This window comes from Macaca nemestrina, chromosome 4 (genome assembly GCF_043159975.1).
Source record: "Macaca nemestrina isolate mMacNem1 chromosome 4, mMacNem.hap1, whole genome shotgun sequence".
In the NCBI taxonomy this organism is placed as follows: Eukaryota; Metazoa; Chordata; class Mammalia; order Primates; family Cercopithecidae; genus Macaca; species Macaca nemestrina.
In genome coordinates this window covers 19,614,073-19,640,225 of record NC_092128.1, presented here as the reverse complement: position 1 = coordinate 19,640,225, position 26,153 = coordinate 19,614,073, and the positions used below count along the sequence as shown (strand labels likewise).

At 40.7% G+C, this 26,153-nt stretch overlaps 1 protein-coding gene across 11 annotated transcripts in view; it reads left to right on the top strand.

The window, feature by feature from the left end:
* The first annotated feature begins 801 nt into the window (after window positions 1-801).
* LOC105471436 (LUC7 like 2, pre-mRNA splicing factor) overlaps window positions 802-26,153 on the top strand; it is a 66,793-nt gene continuing 41,441 nt past the window's right edge. Inside the window, exons 1-4 of one of the 11 annotated variants that reach the window (XM_071094389.1) lie at window positions 802-935; window positions 3,782-3,865; window positions 12,768-12,844; window positions 17,466-17,560. In XM_071094389.1, the coding sequence (XP_070950490.1) occupies window positions 12,793-12,844; window positions 17,466-17,560 (147 nt within the window). In that variant the 5' untranslated portion in view covers window positions 802-935; window positions 3,782-3,865; window positions 12,768-12,792. The other 10 variants (XM_071094387.1, XM_071094386.1, XM_071094385.1 and 7 more) reach the window with 10 other exon arrangements.

Here is a 26,153-nt window from a genome sequence, read left to right as displayed (position 1 = left end):
GGAAGGAACGCGGCCCCGGCGGCGGCGAGACACGGCTGCTCCCGGCCGGAAAAAGGGCACGAGAACCAGGACGCGTCCACGCCACTCGGGGCGGGCGTTCGCCCCGAGCACGCCCACCTCAGACGCCAAGGAGGCTGACCGCAGTCGGGTCTGCAATGGGCATGGTCTCTACTTACTTTCTGCCCAGGCTAAGCCTCTAGCGCATTTTGCTAATTTGGGTCTGAATCGCCATCACCGCGGGCCGCGCAGCCTTAGCCGCCAGTCCTACAGCTCGGAGGGAGCCTAAGGTTTGGCGCCTCGGGGCGGATCCGGCTTGGACAGTCAGTTAAGGAACCAGAATATCGCGAGATCCAGGGTAAAGGGACGGGAGGAGCGCGCGTGCACGCGCCCAGAGCCGTTAGGGTGGAACTCCACTCGGGAGGGGCGGGCGGAGCGATACAGCTGGATGCCAGTTGGTGGAGCCCCCGCGGGAAACGACTGAGCGCGAGGAGCGTGCGCGCTCCCGTCGTGGCGACGGTGGCGGCGAGCAGCGTCAGAGCTTGGAGGGGGGGTTGACGGCTTCTGGCGGGTGGCGGTGTTGAAGGCGAGAGCTCGCTTGGCCCGTGTCGCTTCTGTCCCAAGAACCGGACGGAGAGTGAGGGCACGAGGGTCGCTGTCGGGGGCTGTCGTCTTCCACGTACACGTCGTCGTGAGGAGCGCAGTCCGGACTCTCTCGCAACCCCTCCGGCTCCCTTTCCGCACGCCTCGAGGCGGCGGCGGCCACCGAGACAGCAGCGCACCTTCCCCCATCCCTTCCCCTTATTCCCCCGCCCAAAAGGGCCCGGTCTGCGCCCCACCCCCGCCCGTCCGCCCGCCCGCCCGCTACGCCGCCGCCATGTCGGCGCAGGCCCAGATGCGCGCGATGCTGGACCAGTTGATGGGCACCTCCCGGGACGGTAAGTCTCTGCCAGGGCCCTGGGGGTGGGGGAGGGGACAGGGACGGCGAAGGGAAGGGGTTCTGAGGGCGCACCTGGGCGCGCGCGTGTGGCTGAGTAAGGGGCTCCCAGATTGGTAACACGAGGTCCCCGGCCCCCGTCCCATCCAATCAGGGCTTGGCAGGCGGGCATGGGGGGCGGTGACCATGCGGATTGGCGGGAACTGCTGCCAATGGGGTGAGGCGGGGCCTGGAGGCAGAAAGGAGAGTTTGTGCTTTTAATGTTGACTTGGCTGGGACGGGAGAGCCCGCGTCTCTCTTGCGTAGTGGGGGGCCAGTTTTGTCGCTGGTTAGGTACCTGCGGACGGCTAAGGCCTCCACCCCCGATCTGATTCCTTAACCCAGAGCTTTGGGATCATCCCTCGCCGCCGTCCTCCAGAGTACCTAGAGAGAAGCTTCCCCCTCCTCCTCTTCCTGGGTCAGGAGGAAACCTTTATTACTAACCCAGTCCCAGAGATGCACCCTCGAGCCCCACAGAAACAACCATTTTTATGGAAAATCTGACCCAAACCATGGTTTCTTAAGTGGGTGTGTTTGGCCCCATTTTGTGAGAAGGAACATGTTATGGCCTGTTTTTCCGAGAGACCTCCATTTTGTTAGACAATTTAATAGAGGCTTTGTTCAGTAAATATTGACAAATCTTGCATGTGCCCCAAATAGAACGATTTTGAAAATTTGGTACCCAGTGAAGTAGAATTGAGGAGAACAAAGATCCTTTCAGGCGCTTAGTTTAGATTCTGTATAGAAAGCCCTTGATTGCTGGATTATCCTTTGTCATAAAGAGAATATCTGAATAAAATGATGAAATGCTATTGCTTTTTTGGTGATGATAATTAGTAATGTACTCTCAAATTCAACTTAAATCCATTTAAATATGTAGGAAAGGTCTAGTTCATTACTTTCTTAACACAGCAAAATCTTTGGTAGTTTTTATGTGTTGTTTGTTGAGGCAGATAGTTTCTTAGCCACTTAGGAAATGCTTTTTTTCTTGACAAGTTATTTAAGTGTATTGATTTAAGAGAAAAGGCACATCTTAAATTTAGTTTTTAAGTTACTCTTTTAATTTACATGAGTGCTTTACAGCAAAATATGAGTAGATTTTAAAAACTTCATTGCATTCAAATCTTTCAGCAGCGCGTAGAGTGGCTTTTCAGTGTTCACATTTTCAGTTTTAATAAAAACCCATATTGGGAACTTTTCTTTGTAGAACATATGGACAAATAGGTATAGATGGCAAACCTACTTGTTGTGTAGAGAGGAAAGATTGTGAAGGAAATTAGTTTTGTATGGAAAGTTAACATTAACTTAAAAATGCCACTGGAGAAACTTAACTGTTACCATTTCTCACGTTTAAATAAGAATGGTTGCTTTATCACTGCAGCATGTCTTAACATTCCTCCTTTTCCAACATGAGAGAGGGTATTGGGAACGGGCTTCATTGGATCCTAGCTAACAGAATAATCTGTGTAATAAAATTAAAGAAATTATTTAAGACTTGCTTTACATGATCCTTTTAATCCTTGATGGATACCATTTTTGGGATCTTCTTCATGGATTGGATTTCTTAGTTTTGCTGGGAGGGTAGTTGAATCAAGGTAAACCATCTCCTGATAAGTTTCTGAATTAGGCAGCCCGTCTAGTATTGCAAAGCTAAATTTAAATATATATATTTCTGTGTGTGTAGTCAGCAGAAACATGGATTTCTTAAAATCCACTTTGTGTATTTTTTTATGTGTCTGTTACTGGATTTTTTTTTTTTGATCTTCAGACTTAGAGGATTTATGATTGAACTCATATTTACGAGTCCACAGTGTTGTTTAGCTGAAATGACTGGATTTTCACTGTTGTATTGGGTCAGAAGTAAAAAGTATTCTACTTTCAAGGAAAAATAATTGAGTGGAGTTTTTTTTAGATATCAAAATCCTATATATGCAAAGTAAGAATCAGAACTTTTTTTTTCTTACCATTTAATGAGTTTATATATATCATTTTATGATTCAGGACTTTTAATAATTAGGATTGTTCTTTTTTAGCGTACAGTCAACTTCAAGTTACCCAGGGATAGGGGAACATGGAAACGTCCCCTGAATAACACCATGTAATTTGAAACCATTTAATGGGAAGCCTTGTATTGGACACACAAACAGCTTATGGGAACGCTGTTGGGTGTCTTTGGCACTAAGAGGTGGAAATGGGGATCCAGGAGGTGGGAGAGAGATGGAAAAGGTAGGTAGGAGGGTATTTAAGGCAACTCTGTCCTTTTTTAAAAAAAAAATTCCAGAGACTATATAGCAGCTACTCTCTTTTTTGGTAGTGGGGTTCAAGGTGGCAGTGACCCCCTCAGCCCTTAGTGTCCTGTCTGTGAAGGAATCTGAAGTGGCACAGAGTCCTGGGGCTTTGGGAAAACATTACCTCCTCACCCCCTCAAGGTTTCTTCCTCCTCCCCTTCCCAACAGTTTTTAATTAGTTCCTTTTAAAATTCATTTGAGATTTAAGTCTGTTAGTTAAATATACCTTAACTTGAATTACATAAAGCAGTTAATCATTTAGATTACCTAAACTTCACTGGAATCCTTAGGAGTAGGAATTTTGTTAGCAGGGAATTGGAGAGGTAATTTTGGATCACTGGGCACTTCAAGAAAGGGCATTCCTGGGTGAGTGGTGGAAGTTGGGGGCTTTAGACGATCTGAGGGCAGCATGATGGTGCCGGGAGGCTGGGCAGGGGGACTGCCAGGAGGTGGGAGAGGAATGCATAAGGGAAGTGGGAGGGCCAAAGACAAACTCTGCCTTCTTTGCAATTTTGCCTAGGGCCCTGGTGGTGGCAACCGCCTGTGTGCCACTGAAAATCGTGCCGATGCCTGGCATACTGCATAAATGGAAGCAGGGTACCGCGTGAGTTGAAACATTGGTCACACTATATAAAGTTTGTATATGTGAATCAGTGTAACTCATACCCATATAACTGGGGGTCTGACTGTATTTGGATTTTTCTGATAAGGCATCATGGGCTAAGGAAAAGAGCACTGGGCTGAGACTCAGGAGACCTGGTTTCTAGCCCCAGCTGTACCTCTAATTGTAACCTTGGGTAAGTCACTTACTTAACCTTTTTTGCCTCAAGTTAAATCTGTAATTTGTTATATGGGAAACCAAATAATTTCCTATGTTATACTCAGAAATGTTAAAAAATAAATATATTTTAAGTTTTTTTTAGAAAGGAGGAGCTGTAAGTAGATAGTAATTACTGGTATCTTATTTTATCTTATTTATGCTTCATTACGTTTTATAAATATCTTTCTGTTTTAGTTGTTAGTATTAGCACGGGGGAGAGGGATAATTTGTTTTCCCTAAACATATTCATTCTATTTGAAAGCAGGGAAGAGGTGCACAGGAAAATCCAAGAAACAGTTTGAGAATTGTCTGTGTGACGATTGGAAGAACCCATTCCCCTCACACAGACTAGGATCATTTTTGCTCAGTTGGATTAATTGCAAGGATGTTCCTTAGCTAAAGCCCCTTTGCCAACGAATATGGTTTGGTCAGAAGTCTCTGGTCTTGATCCCAGCAAAGTCTAGGAAGATGCATGCAATAAGAATTAAATAAAATTGAGGCTGTGGATTTAGATTACATTTTTTTGTTTGTTTGTTTTTTTGTTTTTTTGTTTTTTTTTTGAGACAGGGTCTCTGTCGCCCAGGCTGAAATGTAGTGGCACAATCTCAGCTCACTGCTGCAACCTCCACCTCCTGGGTTCGAGTGATTCTCCTGCCTCAGCCTCCCGAGTAGCTGGGATTACAGGTGGCCGCCACCATGGCTGGCTAATTTTTGTATTTTTAGTAGAGACGGGGTTTCTCCACGTTGGCCAGGCTGGTCTCGAACTCCTGACCTCAGGTGATCCACCACTCCCAGCCTAGATTACATTTTAAGCTTAGAAATTGGGTAAGTTACAGAAGGTAATTCTGAGGGTTCTGTATCTCTTAATTGCTTTTACCTTTAAATGGGAGCAGAGACCACCTTTGAAAGATTAAAATAGGCCAGGAGTGGCAGCCTGCCCTCCAAAACAACAAGTAGACTAGGAACGTTAGATAGAATTTTATAGCATCATTAGTTGTCCCTTATGGTTAGGGACTGTTTTGGGCAAGTTAAAACTTTCAATAATTTTAACTATTTTAAATGTTAATCTTTCTAAATTGTAGGTAATCTTTCTAAATTGTAGGATATACTTCCTCAGTTAATACATTAATCGTAATATTTTTGCTGATCAGTTGTACAGTAGTTATAGTTTGTGGGATATAAAACTGAAAGGATACTCACACTCATCTCATACCCAGGAAAATACAGTTAGGAAAGCCATTTACCTGTTGCTAATGTAAGATTAGTAATACATACCCGTATAATCTGTAGGATAGTATGACATTTGTGCCTTTCTGCAAAATTACGAAACCAAAGTTTGAAGTAGTGCGTTCTTTAATGGATTTTATTTATAAAATCATCTTTACTGTAATCTGTGTTCCTTGACTTTTCATCAACATTGAAAACATTTTCTCTTAATTTTTTTCTCATTAACATAATGAACCATATTCATTTTTTGGTGAGTTATAAGCCATTCTTTTATTCCACTTGGATTGTTCATTTTAAGTGAAGGAGGCGGAGCCTTTAATGTATAAGCAGACGTTTTTGAAATAACAACAGGATATTTCTTAGTCTAGAGCTTGTAAATTCTTTAATATAAGGAATTCTATAGGATTAAACAGTAGTTTCTCTGAGTTTCAGTTAACTGTTTAACTTTATCAGAGTTTCAGGCATATCCAAAACACTGAAAGCACCTGCATAGTGAATCAATGAAAAAAGAAAAATTTTCCTCATTTTGCATTTTGAACTCTGAATAATATTTCTATCTACACAGCAGCCCAGAAAACAATAAAAGTATCACTTCATATAACATTGCATCGTTCCTGGATTCTCTACAGTTGTTTAGCTCTCCTCAAGTAAGCATATGCTTCTGAGACATTCTTTTACTTCAGGTAAATATAAGCAAAACAAAGAAAAATCATTTTGTCTATTTCTGCATCAGTTCTATAAGGAGCAAGTAAATTCTTTATTTTCGTTTAGGTTGGATGTTGTCATATAAGGATAGACGGTAGTGTTCTACATGTTCAAGATGGGCAATAGGAATTCAATGGCCATGAGGTGTCATGGATCAAGGTCAGGTTTAGTGAATCAGGTACTCTTCAGTAACAGGTGGTTCATACAACGCATTGAAGCTTAAAGTTGCTGTGAGTTCAGCAAGCAGGAGGATTGAGAAGACAGGTTTAAAACTAAAGGTCAGTAAGTGGGCAAGACTAGTTAAAGGAGGCAGGTACTCCCCAAAGATGGAATTCCAGAAAAATGCTTGAAAAGGACTGAATCCTTAAGCCTGCTGCTGTTACTATGTAGAGTTCTTGAGGAAACAAGCAGTTTGACATAACTTAATCAGTCTACTAAGAAACTATAAGAAGATGAAGTTGGAACATCTTGCTGGAAAAAGAATGAGGGAGTAAATGAGGGTAAGTTTCTGACTGGAATCTTGTGAATTCAGAACTTGCAGAAAAGCTATTCTGTTTCCTTTTTGTTTAGGTTCTCATGCACTCGCAGCAGCTAGAGTAGATATTGGGAGGCAGGGCTAACATAGATCAGTTTTGCAAGATTATTGAGGATATAGAGAAAAGTAATTTGTAAAAACTCTGAAATCATCTGCAGCTCCATGTTTTTGTTTGAACTAAATAACTTAGGACTTTGAGAAGTCAAAGCCGTCAGAAAGTAACATGAAGTCCATTCAACTGAATGTCATATTTTTCTATTAGCATAGAAAAGAATCTTTAAAACTTCTTTTCCAAAAAGCACTCAGTATTGACCCATATGTTCCAATGTAGTTGTGAACCATGTACAACTGATGTTTGACTTACTTGACTCAACATGAAAGGAATTTAACCAGCTGCCCTTGCTGAATCTTGTCTCCTGAATATGGTAAATGGTTTTTGTTTTTAATCTTCTTAATACCTTAGATTTCTGCAGACCCCAGTTTTTTCTTTTAAGAGTTAATTGATAATTATTGGATAGTATCTATAGTAATTACCTGGCTGTTCTTTTCTGTATTCTGCCCTGCTATTTAAACGGTAGACTCTTCTCTTAAAGTAACTTTAATAGTTTAACTAAAAGTTACTTGAGGGTATGTTTTAGATCAGGGACTGGCACTATGGCCTCCTGCTTTTGGTAAATAAAGTGTTACTGGAACACAACCATGCCGATTCATATACATATTGTCTGTGGCTGCTTTGGCTTATGACAACAGAGTTGAATGGTTGCAACAGAGTCATATGGCCTGCAAACCTGAAACATTTACCATTTGACTCTTTAACAAAAAGCTTGTTGGTCACTGTTCTGGTTTAGTTATTCTCAAAGTGTGGTCCTTGGACCAGCAATTCAGCATCACCTCAGCATCACCTTGTATTGTTAGAAATGCAAATTCTTGGATCCACCTACTGAGTCAGAAATTCTGGAAATAGGCCCCGGTAATCTATGTTTTTAGAAACCTTCCAGGTGATTGATACACATTAAAAGTTTGAGAAACCTTCTTCTAGATAAATGTTTCCCAAATGTTTGTCACACTTATTGCCTTTATTATTATTATTTATTTTTATTTATTATTTTGAGACAGAGTCTCTGTCACCCAGGCATGAAGTGCAGTAGCCTGATCTTGGCTCACTGCAACAGCCTGATCTTGGCTCACTGCAACCTCCACCTCTCGGGTTCAGGCGATTACCTTAGCTTCCCGAGTAGCTGAGATTACGCCCTGCCAATTTTTGTATTTTTAGTAGAGATGAGGTTTCGCCATGTTGGCCAGGCTGGTCTCAAACTCCTGACCTCAAGTGATATACCTGCTTTGGCCTCCCAAAGTGCTAGGATTACAGGTGTGAGCCACCATGCCTGGCCTTGCCTTTATTATTTTTTACTGTTTTCTATTTATTTAATGTTTTCCTTTATGTCAACTCACTTTCTAAAAATTTTAAGTTAATTTTAAAATGAAAGTTTATACCACCATAAAAATAAATACAATGAAAACAAAATAATTACTATACCCTAAAGTATAGTAATTATTGTGTTTTGTTAACTAGACTCTTGACACTTAGGGTCCCTGTGCTAAAAATTAGAAGTTGTTAAATTTATTAAACAAGTACTGTTGCAAAATGGGAACTTTTTTTCTTGTGATTAATAATTTTCTAAGTGAGTGGTATTTAAACGTCATGTTGGCAAAATCATGTAACACTTAAAGTCATCTTCTGTGCAGATCTCATACTTTGGAAATTACTGTTCCAGAGAGTATTCATGTGAAAGGGAAGCTGTTTGAACTATATATATATACCCAAGCCAGTAAGCAGAAATGACTGGACAGAGATACAAGCCTGTGAGACAGAGAGATCTAGGAGATCTCTAGAGAGGTCCAGCTAGACCTCCAGGGTGACATTACCTCATTTAGCTCGATTTCTCACCTCTCCTTTAGTGCTTTGGTCCTCGGGGGTCAATGGTTCTGCAGGATTTCACCAACTGGTTCCACAATGGGAATGTGAAAAGGTGCCTGACTGGGAGAAGCTGCTTATCAAAGAGAGGCCTGATAGAAATGCTAGGGGAAGTGGCTGTGAGTCTGCATTACGGATGGAAGCAGAGCGGCAGGGCATGTTGCTAGGACTAAGCAGTCGATTCACCTGAGTCTGGACACCATGTATGAGTATTTGAAAAAGTCCTGTTACAATTTAATTTACTCCATGGTGTTAGAGGGAATGCTTCCCTGCACATGGTGTTCTATATATGTATTGGTTGGTGTGCTTTAGGGTATAGTAATTAATTATTTATTTATTTATTTATTTTTTTGAGACGGAGTCTTGCTCTGTTGCCCAGGCTGGAGTACAGTGGCCGGATCTCAGCTCACTGCAAGCTCCGCCTCCCGGGTTCAGGCCATTCTCCTGCCTCAGCCTCCCGAGTAGCTGGGACTACAGGCGCCTGCCGCCTCACCCGGCTAGTTTTTTTTTTTTTTGTATTTTTTTTAGTAGAGACGGGGTTTCACCGTTTTAGCCAGGATGGTCTCGATCTCCTGACCTCGTGATCCGCCCGTCTCGGCCTCCCAAAGTGCTGGGATTACAGGCTTGAGCCACCACACCCGGCCTATAGTAATTATTTATAGCAATAGATTCTTAACTTTGCATAGTGTCCCCAGGTTGCTGAGTTGCTTTAGTTATATCTTTGTTTCCTTTTCTTAGAGATTATAGACATAATTTGCTTCTGTCATCTTTTGACTGAAAATCTATTGGGAATGAATAATTACACTTGAATGTTTATTTTTAAGTAATAAGTTCTATGATAGGTGTCTGCATTTGAAAAAAATGTTTTAAAAAGTACAAAGGTCAAACAAGCATCTATATGATTGAACAAATGTTATTTTGCATATTTCTGTCAAATTTAAAAAAGTGGATAAAGTGGCCGGGCATTGTGGCTCACGCCTGTAATCCCAGCACTTTGGGAGGCCAAGGCAGGTGGATCACCTGAGGTCAGGAGTTCAAGACCGGCCTGGCCAAGGTGGTGAAACCCCGTCTCTACTAAAAATATAAAAATTAGCTGGATATGGTGGTGGGTGCCTGTAATCCCAGCCACCTGGAAGGCTGAGGCAGGAGAATTGTTTGAACCCAGGAGACGGAAGTTGCAGTGAGCCGACACGGTGCCAGTGTACTCCAGCCTGGGCGACAAAGTGAGACACCATCTCAAAGACAAAAAAAAAAACAACAAAAACTAGGAAGAAGTGGATAAAGCATTACAAATAAAGTCTTTTGTGGTCCCCTTCACAGTCTCAGTCCTTTCCCCAGAGGCAACCCTTTTCGTAAATTTGTTGTATATTCACTGTGACGCGGTATTTCTGCTCTGTTTAGTTTTAAGGCGCACGTCTCCTTCATGGCAATCTGTTTTTCATTTTAACTTCTTCCTTTATCATTGGGTTGTCTGTCACCTCTGTCCTTTGATATCCTCATCTTTTTTTTTCTTTTTTATTTCTTTTCTTTTAGATTTGGGGAGGCTCTGGTTGGCTTCTGTAACTATCACCAGCTCATGAGAACTTGTCTTTTTTATTTATTTATTTATTTATTTATTTGAGACGGAGTCTCGCTCTGTCGCCCAGGCTAGAGTGCAGTGGCCGGATCTCAGCTCACTGCAAGCTCCGCCTCCCGGGTTTACGCCATTCTCCTGCCTCAGCCTCCCGAGTAGCTGGGACTACAGGCGCCCGCCACCTCGCCCGGCTAGTTTTTTTTTTTTTTTTTGTATTTTTAGTAGAGATGGGGTTTCACCATGTTAGCCAGGATGGTCTTGATCTCCTGACCTTGTGATCCGCCCGTCTCGGCCTCCCAAAGTGCTGGGATTACAGGCTTGAGCCACCGCGCCCGGCCACTTGTCTTTTTTAATAGATAAATCAGCCGGTCACTTTTTCTTTGAATCTTTTCAACTATTGCTTGGTAGCCAAAAGATAGCTTTCATTACTTCTAATTTTGTATATAGAAAGTTCTGGATGATAGGAAGGCACCAGCTATCCAGAGTGCAGTTGTTACTATATCAGAATTGCAGCTCTGCAAGTAAGTATCAACATAAAAAATTTAGCAGGCTGCAACTTTTTATGCCATGTATCTTAAATTCTTTATAACCCATTTTAGGACTTAAAGTAACTATTCAGGCTTTTCTGGTGTCTCTTGTAAATTTAGGAAGAGAAATAAGCTGATAGATTTCCTAAAGCAGGTACCCCCCAAAACATGATGTCATTGATCCCTGCCAGCTGCCAAGACCTTTTGCTTATATTAATACAGTGAGAGAAGATAGGTGCAGGGCATGGAATAGAGCCCTTGGAATGGAGATTCTTTAGTATTCCTGTTCTCACATTTTCATCATCACTATTCTGGTTAGCTTCAAAAGATCCTACGAGCTTTTTCTTCTACTATCAAGGCTGTTTCCCAGTCTCATTCTTTATAATCTTGTGATACGGATTTTTCACAGACAAGTGGGCCAGATTTTTAACATTTTAAAAATGTTATTAATCTTTGATCTTATCCAGCAAGAATGAACTTGTTCTGGAAATTTCTTCTATAATGGGCATTGCATTTTTAAAATGTTCGGCTTGTCGTGGGGATTATGGTGGGGGGTGATACTAGTACTTATTTCTGATTATAAACTTGTGGGACCATATGAACCAGAAGATTAAGAAGGATAGCTTTTCTGAGCTGTATGGCACCCTTGTGTTTGCATTTTCTGGAGGAAAGGAAAGCTGCTTTGTTTTATTAGAGATTACTTGATGTCACATTTGGAAGGCAGACTGTCATAATTGTTTTTTCCCATTGCCATCTTTGGCATAGTAATCTTTCTTCCCTTATGTAATAAATATATGCCTGGAAAGTTTTACATAGATCAAGACATATTAAATGTTTTCAAAGCATCTGTATTATTATGTTAAGACATGGTGATGAGTCCTTTTGTAAAATGAACCCTATACTTTGGACTGTTTAAATATACAGTGAGTTAAACTGAGTGTATGTATGAACAAGGGAACATGTAGTAAGGGAGTAATGTTTTTTTAAAAGGTTAATTACAAAAGGATTTGTATAGGTGGATTTTAAGCTGAATTCTAAAGGAACAACAAAGGTAGGTGGGAGAATTTGGTAGAGTGGGTGAGAAAGTTTGAGGAAGGTGTAAAAATGATCAGATTGGCTCCTTAGTATAATAGTTACTGTGCAGCAGTAGTCATTGCTTTTACTTTGATTCCACATGAAGACACAAGGGTTTTTTGTTTGCTTGTTTTCAGAGAGAGAGCCTTGCTCTGTGGGCCAGGCTGGAGTGCACTGGCACTCTCAGCTCACTGCAACCTCCAATTCCCAGGTTCAAGTGATTCTCCCATCTCAGCTTCTTGAGTAGCTGATATTACAGACATGTGCCACTACACCCAGCTAATTTTTATATTTTTAGTAGCAACGGGGTTTCACCATGTTAGCCAGGCTAGCCTTGAACTCCTGACCTCAGGTGATCTGCCTGCCTTGGCCACCCAAAGTGCTGGGATTACAGACATGAGCCACCGTGCCCAGTGACACAAGGTTTTACTTGTGCACTGCTTTAGATCTCTTCCTGCCCTGGGCTAGACTAGAAATTGGCCGTGGATCTTTGTACAGTTCCCACATTATTATATGTGAACTCAGCAGCTTATGTTGGAAGAAATGGAGGGAGGAAATTAGAGGGAAAAAGAGGGAGGAACATTTCTCTGCATTTAGGGATTCAAGGGGTCAGAAAAACAAGCTTTAAGCTTTTGGTTGTACACCTCTTGAGCTCTAGCTTTCCTTTCACTGAAGGGTTATGGATCTTATTTCAGAGGGAAGGAAACTGTCCTGTCCCAAGCCCACTGTGACACGTGACCCTTAACTAGTGTACCTGTGGGGAGGGCTTCAGTTGCCACACTAGAGAATGTGGGAGGGCTTCCCTTCCCCTGCCCCCATTTATAGACATGGGAGTGTCTCCATTGCTTTGTATGCTGTTGCATTTTCTCCTCCCTCTTTGTTTTTCCTAAGCTAAGCTCTAAGCTAATTCTGTGCAAAATAAATACTGATTGTTTTTATAAATTGCTTGCCATGAATGCCTGATAATGTACAGTAAAATAGGATTCTGCATACCATTAAATATGTCAAATATTACAAACTTTAAGGTTCTTTTGAAATTACAATACTAAACTCAGTTCACTTTTGCTTAGCCTTCACAGTTGTTGATCACATAGCATGGTCATCCACTCACAGCTTAAAAAAATACAGGGAGCATCGGAGAGAATGGGTAAAGTAAAATTTTGATGTTTTTAAAATAGCACCTAAATCTATGAAAGTTGATTTGGTTTCTTGTTTGTACGGGAGGGAGAGGGTGGGTAGTACTGGGGGGAGGGGGTGGATATTGGGAAGATAGCATGCAACGTATAAAATCATGTCGGATACTACCTAGGCTAAGGTTGTAATGTTACTAATAAAATTTAAGTGTTAATATATTAAGTTTCAGAAAAGGCAGGACCATAGAATGGAAGTGTTGGGAATTACAGTGGGCTTATTTTTTTCCCTCCTGACATACTTGGAAGGGGATTTTGAGAATAGCAGTATTTGAGTCAAATTTAGAGAGGAGGCCTCTTTTTAAAGTGACCTGTCCATATTCCCTGAATGGAACTGACTGCCTCAGTACCACCTTAGGTTCTGATACATTGGTGACAGACCTGGAGATGAATAATATGCATCCTCATTTTTATTGTGTACTTGTGACTCAGGTGTTCTCAAAGATTATAATTCATGAAACTCATGAAGGGGTTGAACAAAAGAGGGAGATAAGAGAGTTGTTGCTTGGTAGAGAATTTGGTAGAAATAGGAATTATTAGAAAAGTTGATGTTTCTATTAAAATGAAAAACACTTGCTAGAGTTCTAAATCCAGTTTCTAATTCTAAAAACTTGGCTGTGTAGTTATGTACAAGGCCTAATGAACTATTGTAGAGGTTATAGGACAGAGAGATCTCCATGGTTTTATAGGTGGGATATTTTTTGTTGTTGACAGAAGTAACTTCGTCTGATTTCTCTTCCATTATATTATTTTATTTTATTTTTTTACTTTATACAATAAAAATTTGGATTAAAAAATGAAAATTGTAAGAAATCAAATGTTACTCAAAAAGTGTTCTGATCCCAACTCTGCAATTCTTCTACATGAAGCCATTTGCCAAAGCCAAATACGGTTTACTTAGGACTGTCCCCCCAAACCTTGTTTCTATAAGCTTTGTCAAAGCTATTACTCCAGGTTGTAGTGCTTGTTTTTCTGCTTTCCTTTGATCTAAGTCCTGTCTTTCCTTCGAATTTTGGCTACTTACTGCATGAAGCTTTTCCCAATATCTCCATTCTTGGTGGTAATTTTAGTCTAAGAATTCCTGAAGTACTACCTAATTGAAACATACATTTGATACTTGGATCATGTTATCTTGTATTATAACTTATTACTCCATTAATATATCCTCGGCTGGGTGCAGTGGCTCCTGCCTGTAATCCCAGCATGTTGGGAGGCCGAGGAGGGAGGGTCATTTGAGTCCAGGAGTTGGAGATCAGTCTGGGCAACGTAGTGAGACCCTGTCTCTACAAAAAAATTTAAAAAATTTTAAAAATTGGTATGTCCTATCTCTTTAGCAAAATAATTGGCTCCTTGTGGGGAGAGAGCTTGTCTTATATGCCCCTTTGTAATTCCATTGCCTAGCACAGCAGATGTGGTCACTGATAGGTTTGATTCTGTGATTTGGATCCAATGTCAGTGTGACAGGATACTTTTTTCCCCCCATAATTTAGGTTATTTTTATATGACTTTATGCCCACAAAACCCAAAGATAAAACACACTAAATTGAAAATAATTTCTTTTATTATAAGGTGATTTGGTTCCTATTTGCAGTTCTTTCTTCTTCTTTTTATAAAGTAGGCGCTGTTTTACCTAGTTTCTTACGAAAAACATGGTTTGGGCCAGATATCTTGACAGAAACCAAATTATACCAGCATTTTTCTTTTAAAAATCATTGTTGATTTAGCTGAATTGTACTTCCATGGAATAAGCCCAAATAAATTTGTTAAGTACTGCATGGTTATGCAGCCAGATTGTTTTAAAATGTCAACCTTTATTAAAGTCCCCTAAGCAGAACTTTAAAAATATCAATAAACAGTCAGTTGCTATTCCCTCTCAGAGTATTTCTGTATCTCAAATTATTAAGCATTTTATTATATCATTGTTTTAAAGATTTCTATAATGGCTGCTGTTTGATAGCTGTATTTGTTGTGTTTGCTACAGTTATCAAATATTTATGGAGCACCCATTCATTTGCAGTGAGAAGTTATTTTAAAATGCTTTTTGGCATTTATAGAAACAGATTCTGATTTTAAAAGCTCACCAGGGAAAATATGTACAATTACTATGTATCCATAATAATTTTAAAAAACACGAAAAAACTCACTAGGGATACTTGCTGGTTTGCTATATTCCTATTAGGAATTGTTCATATTTTAACTGATAGCTGTGTCTTCAGGGCACAATTAACTTAATATTTGAATGTAAGTTGTTAAGCAGAAATCAGTTACTCTAGTTGATGAAATGTTTGATTAGTAAACTTCATGAATACTGATTTTATTCTAAGGCCTGAGCCATTAGTTTAACAGAGCACTGAAATGATTCTGCTGTTGCTTTACCAAAACATTTAGATACTTTTAGCAGGAAAACTAATAGATACATAAGGGGTTTTTTGTTTTGTTTTGTTTTTTTGTTTCAACTTTAAAATTTTATCATTTTAAAATTCCTTAATATAATTAGGGTACAGATTTAAAATGAAATATTTTTCTTAAATGATAGGAAGCAAAACGCCTGTAATTAAATAGCACTGACATTCTGATATGAGCTTATCATAGTACCATTCTAACATGAGCTTGAGGTCCTCACCAAAGTCTTGATGAAACATACTTTTTAAAGACATAATTTTTTAAAACCCCACTTGGTTCAAAGACATTGTCCAGAGCTCCAGCTTTGGACTTTTACCTGTAGTCAGTCAAACAATTATCTGGGGTTATGCTTGTTAAGTCAGTATTTTAAAAATGAAACACCCTGATTTTGTTCACTTTTGTTTTTATATAAAAGAATCTTTACAGTCAACATGTACTTCTAGATGCTGTATTGAAATTGCTGGCAGAGTTTATTCTATACAAAATGAACAATCTGGCCCCTTGTTTTATTTGTAAAGGTTCAATGTATCTATGCCTGCCTACCTCAATCTGCAAGGGAGTGTCAGAAAGGCCCCGCATTCGCCAAGCCGTGAGTTATCGCTAACTTTTCAGATGTGTTAATGAATGTGGAACAAAAGCAGTTGTGTTTAAAAGGAAAAAGGACCATCAAAATAACTTTCATTATAGTAGCAGGCGTAAACACTAAACTGAATATTCCAAATTGTGTCAAAAATAACCTACTAGAGACGAGCTTCTAGAAAACCTATTGTTGAACTGCTCTGAAGCCATCGTTTTAACTATAAATTACTGTTGTTAAAATTTTATATACCCTGGTTGCAAATTAGAATGTTTTGAAAATATCTTTAACCAAGTTAAAACAATTTGAACAAAATCTTACCCCATCTAAAAATGATAGTATTTAGTTGAATTTAAGTTAAGCTCTTTAGTATATGACCATATAAAGGGGTAAAATTTTAATCTTTTTTGTTACTTACATGTGAAAATACAGAAACTAAATGATTGAATCACATCCTACACGAAGGTTTTTGGAGTGCTCCAGGCATATCATGTGAAGTACGGAGGTATTTATATCTCTTTTGGCACCAATAGTTCTCGCTTCAGTATTTCACCAGTAGGTTTTCATTCATCAATAGTGTATCAGTTTAAGGCTAAAATAAAACACCTACATTTCTTAGGGCTTATTCGGTATAGAAAGGAAACATCCTTATGAGTTTTTTCTTTTGTCTTTCCGAAGAGATTCTAAGCAAAAAAATTGTAACTAACATCTGTATTTTGTTATTGGAGCTAGTTACCTTTCTTTTTCTTAGATTCTTTAACGTTTTGAGTAGATAGCCATATTTGATAAGCAGGTTGGATGCTTCTTTTGCTTAGGAGGTAGGTGTATTGTGTTATATGAAGACAGAATGAATTTAAATATACCCAGTTTGGCAGCATAGAAAAGCTCAGACTACATAAAACTTGGAGGTATGGAACCTTTGGACGCATTAAAGTTAACGTTTCATTAGGCAATGTGCCTTTGTTTGACTGGTGTGTAAGTCCTTCTTCCAGGTTTGTACGCTCTTAAACGCGTTATTCTACCCTCTCTAACTCCTCCCAGCAGCAAAAGGGAGACACTTCAGCTGGAACAAAATAGTGGAAGAAATGGCGTCTGGGGTTCAGTGGGGATTCGCAGTGTGTATGCAATGTTTGCAAGATTATTTTTTATGTTTTTCAATTACTGTAAATAAAAATATATCAATGCTTAGTGTCAAGAAGGGAACATTGTATACCAGTATAAACTCTCTTAGTGGGTCTGCAAGTTGCTTAACCTCTCGGGGCCTCAGTTTTCTCATCTGCAGTATGAAGGAGTTGGACTCAATAATCTTTAAAGTCCATTCCTGCTCTAAAATCCTATGCTTTTCTGAAGTACTCTATTTAACAGAATGCATTGCTTTCTCACTTTGACTATTTGAATTATGTATGCAGTACACTTACTGCAACTGCATGTTGTCTAAAATAGTTTTTCTATAGGATGTATATAAAAACTAATCCCTCTTGAGCTGATTTATAATGTGTGTATATAGCCACACATAAAAAGCTAGTAATAGTAGGGCTCTCAGAATAATACTTTCCAGTTGTCTAACCTTGAATGTTATTAACTCTTCTATATTACAGGAGATACTACTCGTCAACGAATCAAATTCAGTGATGACAGAGTATGCAAGAGTCACCTTCTCAACTGTTGTCCTCATGATGTCCTTTCTGGAACTGTATGTATTTACTAAATGTATTGTTTGATTACTGATACGCTGCAGTAATGAACTACTTGATAAAGTTTTAATTCTGTGTCAAAAGAATTGACTTGTGAGGGGGGATTTGCATCCTTTATTGTTTGTTTATTCAGGATGATTACTTAAATCTTCAGTAATGGGTTTCCTCACAAAAGTGGTTGATACGTTTTATTTTACAATATTTTCCATTCTTTACAGCAATTTTTTAAAAGCATGTTTTATTTGGAATACAGAGGTAGTTATATAGCATTTGTACTTTTAGTTCAAAAGTAAAATTATTTTTAAAGTAGTTCCTTTTACTGTTAAACAGTAGACTTTTATCTAGTACAGTATATATTTTTGTTAAGATTTTTACACACTTATATTGTGGAATCAGTGGGGAAATATATTAGTAAATACTTATATCCACACAGCTTAATTTGGGAGTATTATCACTTAAAATATTGCTCCTGCTAATAATGTAAAGCTCAATTTTGATTCTATATCTGCAGAGATGTTGATCTTAGAGTATCATTGTTTTAATTTGGAAGATAAACTGCATAAAGGTGGACCTGTTGGAATATGGAACAAAGAATTTGATTCTTTGACTTTTGGATTTGGTTGAAATGATTACAAGTAGCTTCCCTTCATATCTGCATCTGATGCTGGTGGGGAGCTAGTAGGGGCTAAACCTTGAGCTGGCTTTAGTTCTCATTTGCCAGAAATGACTGAAATGAAGAAAGATTTCTGACTTGCCTTTTCAGAAGCAATGAGTTTCTTAGCCAAATGAGTGGTTTCTTCTTTGATAGGAAGAGTTAAAATTAAGGACGTGCCCCAAAGAGATATGTATCAAGGCATATGCAACAGGAAACACCTTTGACTTTTTCCAGTAGGAAAGAGAGTTGAAACTGTTATGTTAATGGGAAAAAAAGAGCCTAGGTTTATTTTAAAGTATAATACTGGCCAGGCGCGGTGGCTTGCGCCTTTAATCCTAGCACTTTGGGAGGCTGAGGCAGGCAGATCACGAAGTCAGGATATTGAGATCATCCTGGCTAACACGGTGAAACCCCGTCTCTACTAAAAATACAAAAAAAAAAAAAAATTAGCTGGGCGTGGTGGCGGGCACCTGTAGTCCCAGCTACTTGGGAGGCTGAGGCGGAAGAATGGTGTGAAGCCAGGAGGCGGAACTTGCAGTGAGCTGAGATCGCGCCACTGCACTCCAGCCTGGGCGACAGAGCGAGACTCCATCTCAAAAAAAAAAAAAAAAAAAAAAAAAAAGGTGTAATACTACAAGGCAAGAAATCCAGTTTCTGAGAACAGGAATTTGGAAGGACTATGGCAGATAATACATATAATGAACTCTAAACTTTTTTTTTTTTAATACAGTCTCGCTCTGTCACCCAGGCTTGGAGTGCAGTGGTGTGATCTCAGCTCACTCTTACCTCCAACGCCTGGCTTCAGGCAATTCTCCTGCCTCAGCCTCCGGTGTAGCTGGGATTATAGGCGTGCGCCACCATGCCCAGCTAATTTTTGTATTTTTATTTTTATTTATTTATTTATTTTTTGAGATGGAGTCTTGCTCTTGTCACCCAAGCTGGAGTGCAGTGGCATGATCTTGGCTTATTGCAGCCTCTGCCTCCTGGGTTCAAGCGATTCTCCTGCCTCAGCCTCCCAAGTAGCTGGGATTATAGACACCTGCCACCATGCCTAGCTAATTTTTGTATTTTTAGTAGAGCTGAAGTTTCGTCATACTGGCCAGGCTGGTCTTGAACTCCTGACCTCGTGATTCACCCATCTTGGCCTTCCAAAGTGCTGGGATTACAGGCATGAGCCACCGTGCCCAGCCCTAACGTTTGTATTTTTAGTAGAGATGGGGTTTCACCATGTTGGTGAGGCTGGTCTTGAACTCCTGACCTCTTGATCCGTCCGCCTTGGCCTCCCAAAGTGCTGGAATTACAGGCGTGAGCTACCGCGCCTGGCTTTTTTTTTTTTTTGAGACAGAGTCTTACTCTGTCAGCCAGGCTGTGAACACTGCCCAGTGCAGCCTCCACTTCCTGGGCTCATGAGTTTCTCCCACCTCAACCTCCTGAGTAGTTGGAGCTACAGGCGCGCACCACCATGCTCGACGAATTTTTGTATTTTTTGTAGAGACTAGGTCTTGCCATTTTACCCAGGCTTGTCTCCAACTCCTGGCCTCAAGTAATCCTCCTGCCTCAGCCTCCCAAAGTACTGGGATTACAGGCGTGAACCACAGCACCCAGCCATAATAAACTCCCTTGTCTACTTTCTAACATTTTCATAATTATTTTATACCGCGCTATACTGCATCTGAAATCTATAAAATCTATGGTTGTCTATAGTATACTGTGAGTCTCCGTGTTTAATATTGTATAAAATTTAACTGTTAAAATTATTTTAAACATTTACTTTTAATTTTTATTTACTGGCTAAATTACCACTTGAGATAAATTTTGAGAACAGCATTAACAAAACCACTTGAGGCCAGGAGTTTGAGACTAGTCTGGTCAACATAGTGAAGCCCCGTCTCTACAAAAAGAATAAAAAAAAAATTAGCTTGGCATGGTGGTATTTCCTGAAGTCCTAACTGTCTGGGAAGCTGAGACAGGAGGGTTGCTTGAGCTCAGGAATTCAAGACTTCCAAGTGAGCTATGATCACACCACTACATTCTACCCTGGGCAACAGAGTGAGACCCTGCCTCAAAACAAACAAACAAAAAACAAAAAAGGAAATAAGAATCAACAGTTATAATTAAGTGTTTTTCATTCTTCATTTGAACAGCAGAGTAGAAATAGGCATCTTGAACATAAAGAGGTGTGAACTATCACACTCTGTCCCAAAAAGCATTTGTTGTATAGGGAATGACTGCTACCAAGTCATAGCTCTGTAATTATAAGCTATTTGTACGCAGGGTGAGCTGTTAAGTTTTTCAGGTCCTTAAGTACACCATTGTATGACACTTTTGGAGTCTTACAATGTCCTTTACCTAGTCCTCAAATCTCTGCTTCAATTCTGAAAGGTTTACAACTCAAGCAGTCCTCCCATCTCAGCTTCCCAAAGCACTAGGATTACAGGCAGGAGCCACTGTGTCTGGCCTTAACTGTTGACTTTATGATGCTTTTTCTTTGTTGTGTACCTAAAGATCATATGACTAAAGGTTGCCCTTTAGTTTTCTGGACCTTGTGTCTAAGATCTGTCACTTGCAGCAGAATATGATTTACCAGTATTTTAGATTATTTAGAAAAAGAATACAGAAAAGCCAGGCATGGTGGTACATACCTATAGCCCCAGCTACTTTGGAGGCTGAGGTGGGGAAGATTTCCTGAACTCAGGATTTCAAATGTAGCCTGGACAACATAGTAAGACTGTCACAAAGGAAAAAAGTATCCAGAAATGCATTTCCAAGCCTTTTCTTCATTGTAAAGAGGTTGGAACTTTATATCAAGCACTTAGAAATGGAGAGTGTGATTTCTAAAAATTCTCTTCATAACTGACAGTTTGGAATTTTTTGCTATTGAGTTTCATGAAAATGCACGTAAAACGTTTTACCTTTCATTACTCTAGTATAACTAATGCTTTTTTTTTTTTTTTTCCTGAGACAGAGACTCGCTCTGTTGGGCCAGGCTGGAGTGCAGTGGCACAATCTTGGCTCACTGCAACCTCCACCTCTGGGTTCAAGCGATTTCTGCCTCAGCCTCCTGAGTAGCTGGGATTACAGGCGTGTGCTACCACACCCAGTTCGCCAGGGTGGTTTTGAACTCCTGACCTCAGGTGGTCTACCTGCCTCAGCCTCCCAAAGTGCTGGGATTATGGGCCTGAGCCGCCGTGCCTGGTCTGGCATAACTAATTCTTAAAATAAATAAATCAGGGCTGGGTGTGGTAGTTCACGCCTGTAATCCCAGCAGTTTGGGAGGCCGATCACTTGAGGTCAGGAGTTTGACACCAGCCTGACCAACCAATATGGTGAAACCCCATGTCCACTGAAAATGTAAAAAACCAGCCAGGCGTGGTGGCCTGCACCTGTAATCCCAGCTACTTAGGAAGCTGAGGCAGGAGTATTACTTGAACCCTGGAGGTAAAGGTTGCAGAAAGCCGAGATCACACCACTGCTCTCTAGCCTGGGTGACAGAGCAAGACTCTTTCTCAAAATAAATAAATAAATAATAAATTAATCAGAGGAAGTAAGACAGAACAGAGGATCAAAATAATTATATGTTTAATGATTTTTATAAGAAATATGAATATTTTCTTTATCTCAGAAAGTTACTATACTTCAAAAGCTTGCGGCTAGGTGCAGTGGCTCATGCCTGTAGTCCCAGCACTTTGGGAGGCTGAGCCGGGGGAATCATCTGAGGTCAGGAGTTCGAGACCAGCCTGGCTAATGTGTTGAAACCCCGTCTCTACTAAAAATACAAAAAAATTATCCGGGCATGGTGGCGGGTGCCTGTGATTCCAGCTACTCTGGAGGCTGAGGCAGGAGAATCGCTCGAACCCTGGAGGTGGAGGTTGCAGTGAGCTGAGATTGTGCCACTGCACTCCAGCCTGAGCAAAAGAGCGAGACTCTGTTTAAAAAAATAAAAGAAAAAATAAAAAGCTTGGATTACTTTTCTATTCTTCTAGAATATTTTCATATTGTAGTCTCTCTCTTTTCCTCATTTTGGCCCACTTTCTCCCTGCTAAATTCACTGTAGGCAGTATGCCCTTTCAGATTTAAGCAAAACAGAAAAACCTAAACCAAGTTGTCATTTTTTTCCCCAACACATTTCTTCTGGTACATATCTTCCCTGAGGAAAGATAAGGAAATTGATAGCTTTAAAAAATATTTCCATCTAGTTCCTTGTCATCTCGAAAAAAGATACATGACGAATAATTTATAGTAGGCTTTAAATATAAAGCAAAGATGTTAACAGAAACTTGAAATTAAGATCTTAGGACGTGGAAAATGTATACTGTCATAGTATGCCTGTTCAAAATTCAGAAATCAGCACCACTAATTTTATTATAGATCTCATCATAGTGTAACTTTACCGTAGATAGACCCTCATATCTTCTAGTGTAAAGTCATCATTTTACAGTTGAGGAAAACTAAGGCTTAGAGAAATTGTGCTGTTAAGTGTCTCACAATAAAAAAACCACAGTATTCTATACCATTTAGGAATCTTAAATCTAGAAATACTTAAAACAATCTTTTGTTAGTTTTTTAGGTAATTCAGTTACGTAGGGCAGTGACTTTCAGATGTTTCTGAAACATCCTTGGAGGCATCTCATGCACTAAGGATTTGAGAGTAGGCTAGTTCGTTCTGTTTCAACTGGAATTTTACATATTTTGTTTTATTTTATTGAGACAAGGTCACACTCTTGCCCAGGCTGGAATGCAGTGATGCCATCTTGGCTCACTGCAACCTCTGCCTCCTGGGATCAAGCAAGTCTCCTGCCTCAGCCTCCCGAGTAGCTGTGATTACAGGTGTGTGCCACTAGGCTCGGCTGATCTTTTTTTTTTTTTTTGAGCCAGAGTCTTGCTCTGTTGCCCAGGCTGGAGTGCAGTGGTATGATCTCGGCTCACTGCAACCTCCCACTCCTGGGTTCAAGTGATTTTCCTGCCCCAGCCTCCCAAGTGGCTGAGATTACAGGCACATGCCACCATGCCTGCCTACTTTTGTATTTTTCGTAGAAACGGGGTTTCACCATGTTGGTCAGGCTGGTCTCAAACTGCTGACCTCAGATGATCTGCCTGCCTCACCCTCTGAGAGTGCTGGGATTACAGGCATGAGCCACTGCGCCCGGCCTAATTTTTTTTTTCGAGGTGGAGTCTTGCTCTGACACCAGGCTGGAGTACAATGGCACAGTCTCGGCTCACTGCAACCTCAGCCTCCCAGATTCAAGCAATTCCCCTGCCTCAGCCTCCCGAACAGCTGGGACTACAGGCACACGCCACCAGGCCTGGATAATTTTTTGTATTTTTTGTATTTTAGTAGAGTTGGAGTTTCACCATGTTGGCCAGGATGGTCTCAATCTCCTGACCTCATGATCTGCCTACCTCGGACTCCCAAAGTGCTGGGATTACAGGCATGAGTCACCGCCCGTGGCTAATTTTTGTATTTTTAATAGAGATTGGGTTTTACAATGTTGCCCAGGCTGGTCTCAAACTCTTGACCTCAAGTGATCTGCCTGCCTCAGCCTCCTAAAAAGAACCAATCTTGAAAAATACTTACAGATAGGGTTAGGGACTTTGATATTGTCACAGTCAATATTATTTTTTATTGAGGACTTTGATATTGTCACAGTCTTATTTATTTATTTATTGAGACAGTCTCTCCCTGTCACCCAGGCTGGAGTGCAGTGGTGTTATCTTAGCTCACTGCAACCTCTGCCTCCTGAGTTCAAGTGATTCTCCTGCCTGAGTCTCCCAAGTAGCTGGAACAACAGCCCAGCCACACCCGGCTTATTTTTGTGTTATTTTTGTAGAGACAAAGTTTTACTTTCACCATGTTGTCCTGGCTGGTCTCACACTCCTGGGCTCTAGGGATCCACCAGCCTAGGCCTCTCAAAGTGCTGAGATTACAGGAATGTGGCACCATGCCCAGCCGAAAGTCATTAAAGTAAAAATTTATCTGCGTATTTGAAGTGATTGGATGGGATTATTGGTTGTCAGATATTCCAGCCGAATTTTATGGTGCCCCAGTAGGTTCCAGGTTTTATCCCAGGTGTACCTTTTATATTTGAAACTCCTTTTTTTATTGCTTCCCTGACTCTCTTTTAAAGCCTAATCTGAAAATCAGCTACGTGGGTACATACAAACCCAAACTTTAAAAACTGCTGAAGTATCTTTTTGGTTTTGGAGAAGGAGTGTTGATTTGTTGCCCAGGTTGGAGTGCACTGTTGTGATCTCAGCTCACTGCAACCTCCGCCTCCTAGGTATAAACAATTCTCCTTCCTCTCCGAAGTAGGTGGGATTACAGGCGCATGCCACCATGCCTGGCTAATTTTTGTACTTTTAGTAGAGATGGGGTGTCACCATGTTGGTTGGCCAGGCTGGTCTCAAACTCCTGACCTCAGGTGATCAGCCCACCTCGGCCTCCCAAAGTGCCGAGATTACAGGTGTGATCCACCACTCCTGGCCCTGAAGTATCTTTGATAGTACATATGCAAAAGCCATGAGAATATGGAAATACAGAATAAGTGCTGAGAAGTAGACTTGCATAAAATTTTCTCAACCAGCCACTAGAATGTAAGTTCATAAGGGTGGGGACATTGTATTGTTTACTGCTATATCCAAAGCATCTAGAACAGGGTCTATTTATTGTATCAGATGAATGATCTGCCCACCCAAAAGTAGAATGCTACATAAATTATTTCAAAAACTAACTTTGAATTTCAAAAGTTAACAATTATTAATGGCAAAAGGGTTACAGATATGGAGCTGGAGAGTATCTTGGTTTTATTGGATTTCCTTTTTTTTTTTTTTTTTTTTTTGGTTGAGACAGAGTTTTGCTCTTGTTGCCCAAGCTGGATTTTGGCTCACTTCAACCTCGGCCTCTCGGACTCAAGCAGTTCTCCTGCCTCAGCCTCCCCAGTAGCTGGGATTACAGGTGCTGCGCACCACCATGCCCGGCTAATTTTTTTTTTTTTTTTTTTTTTTTTTGAGACGGAGTCTCGCTCTGTCGCCCAGACTGGAGTGCAGTGGCCGGATCTCAGCTCACTGCAAGCTCCGCCTCCCGGGTTTACGCTATTCTCCTGCCTCAGCCTCCCGAGTAGCTGGGACTACAGGCGCCCGCCACCTCGCCCGGCTAGTTTTTTTGTATTTTTTAGTAGAGACGGGGTTTCACCGTGTTAGCCAGGATGGTCTCGATCTCCTGACCTCGTGATCCGCCCGTCTCGGCCTCCCAAAGTGCTGGGATTACAGGCCTGAGCCACCGCGCCCGGCCCCGGCTAATTTTTTGTATTTTAAGTAGAAACAGGGTTTCACCATGTTAGCCAGGCTGGTCTTGGAACTCCTGACCTCAGGTGATCCACCCATCTCGGCCTTCCAAAGGGCTGGGATTACAGATGCAAGCCACCACGCCCGGCCTGGATGTCTTTTTTTTTTTTCCTTTTTTTTTTTTTTTTTTTGAGACAGAGTCTTGCTCTGTCGCCTAGGCTGGAGTGCAGTGGCGTGATCTCAGTTCACTGCAACCTCCGCCTCCCAGGTTCAAGTGATTCTCCTGCCTCAGCCTCCCGAGTAGCTGGGGCTACAGGTGCCTGCTACCATGCCTGGCTAATTTTTTTTTTTTTTTTTTGTATTTTTAGTAGAGACGATTTTACCGTGTTGGCCGGGCTGGTTTCAAACTCCTGACCTCAAGTAATCCACCCACCTTGGCCTCCCAAAGCGCTGGGATTACAGGCGTAAGCCACCTCACCTGACCTGGCCTGGATTTCTTATCAAAATATGACACCAGTGGTTACCTGTGCAAGTGTGAAAAATCAATCTGTAAATTGTTTACATCTTTTCCCATAAATAGTTTATTTTGGGCTGCCTTGGTATTATTTAAAGGTTTAAGTATTATTTAACTAAGATTAAAATTTGAAGAGATCTGA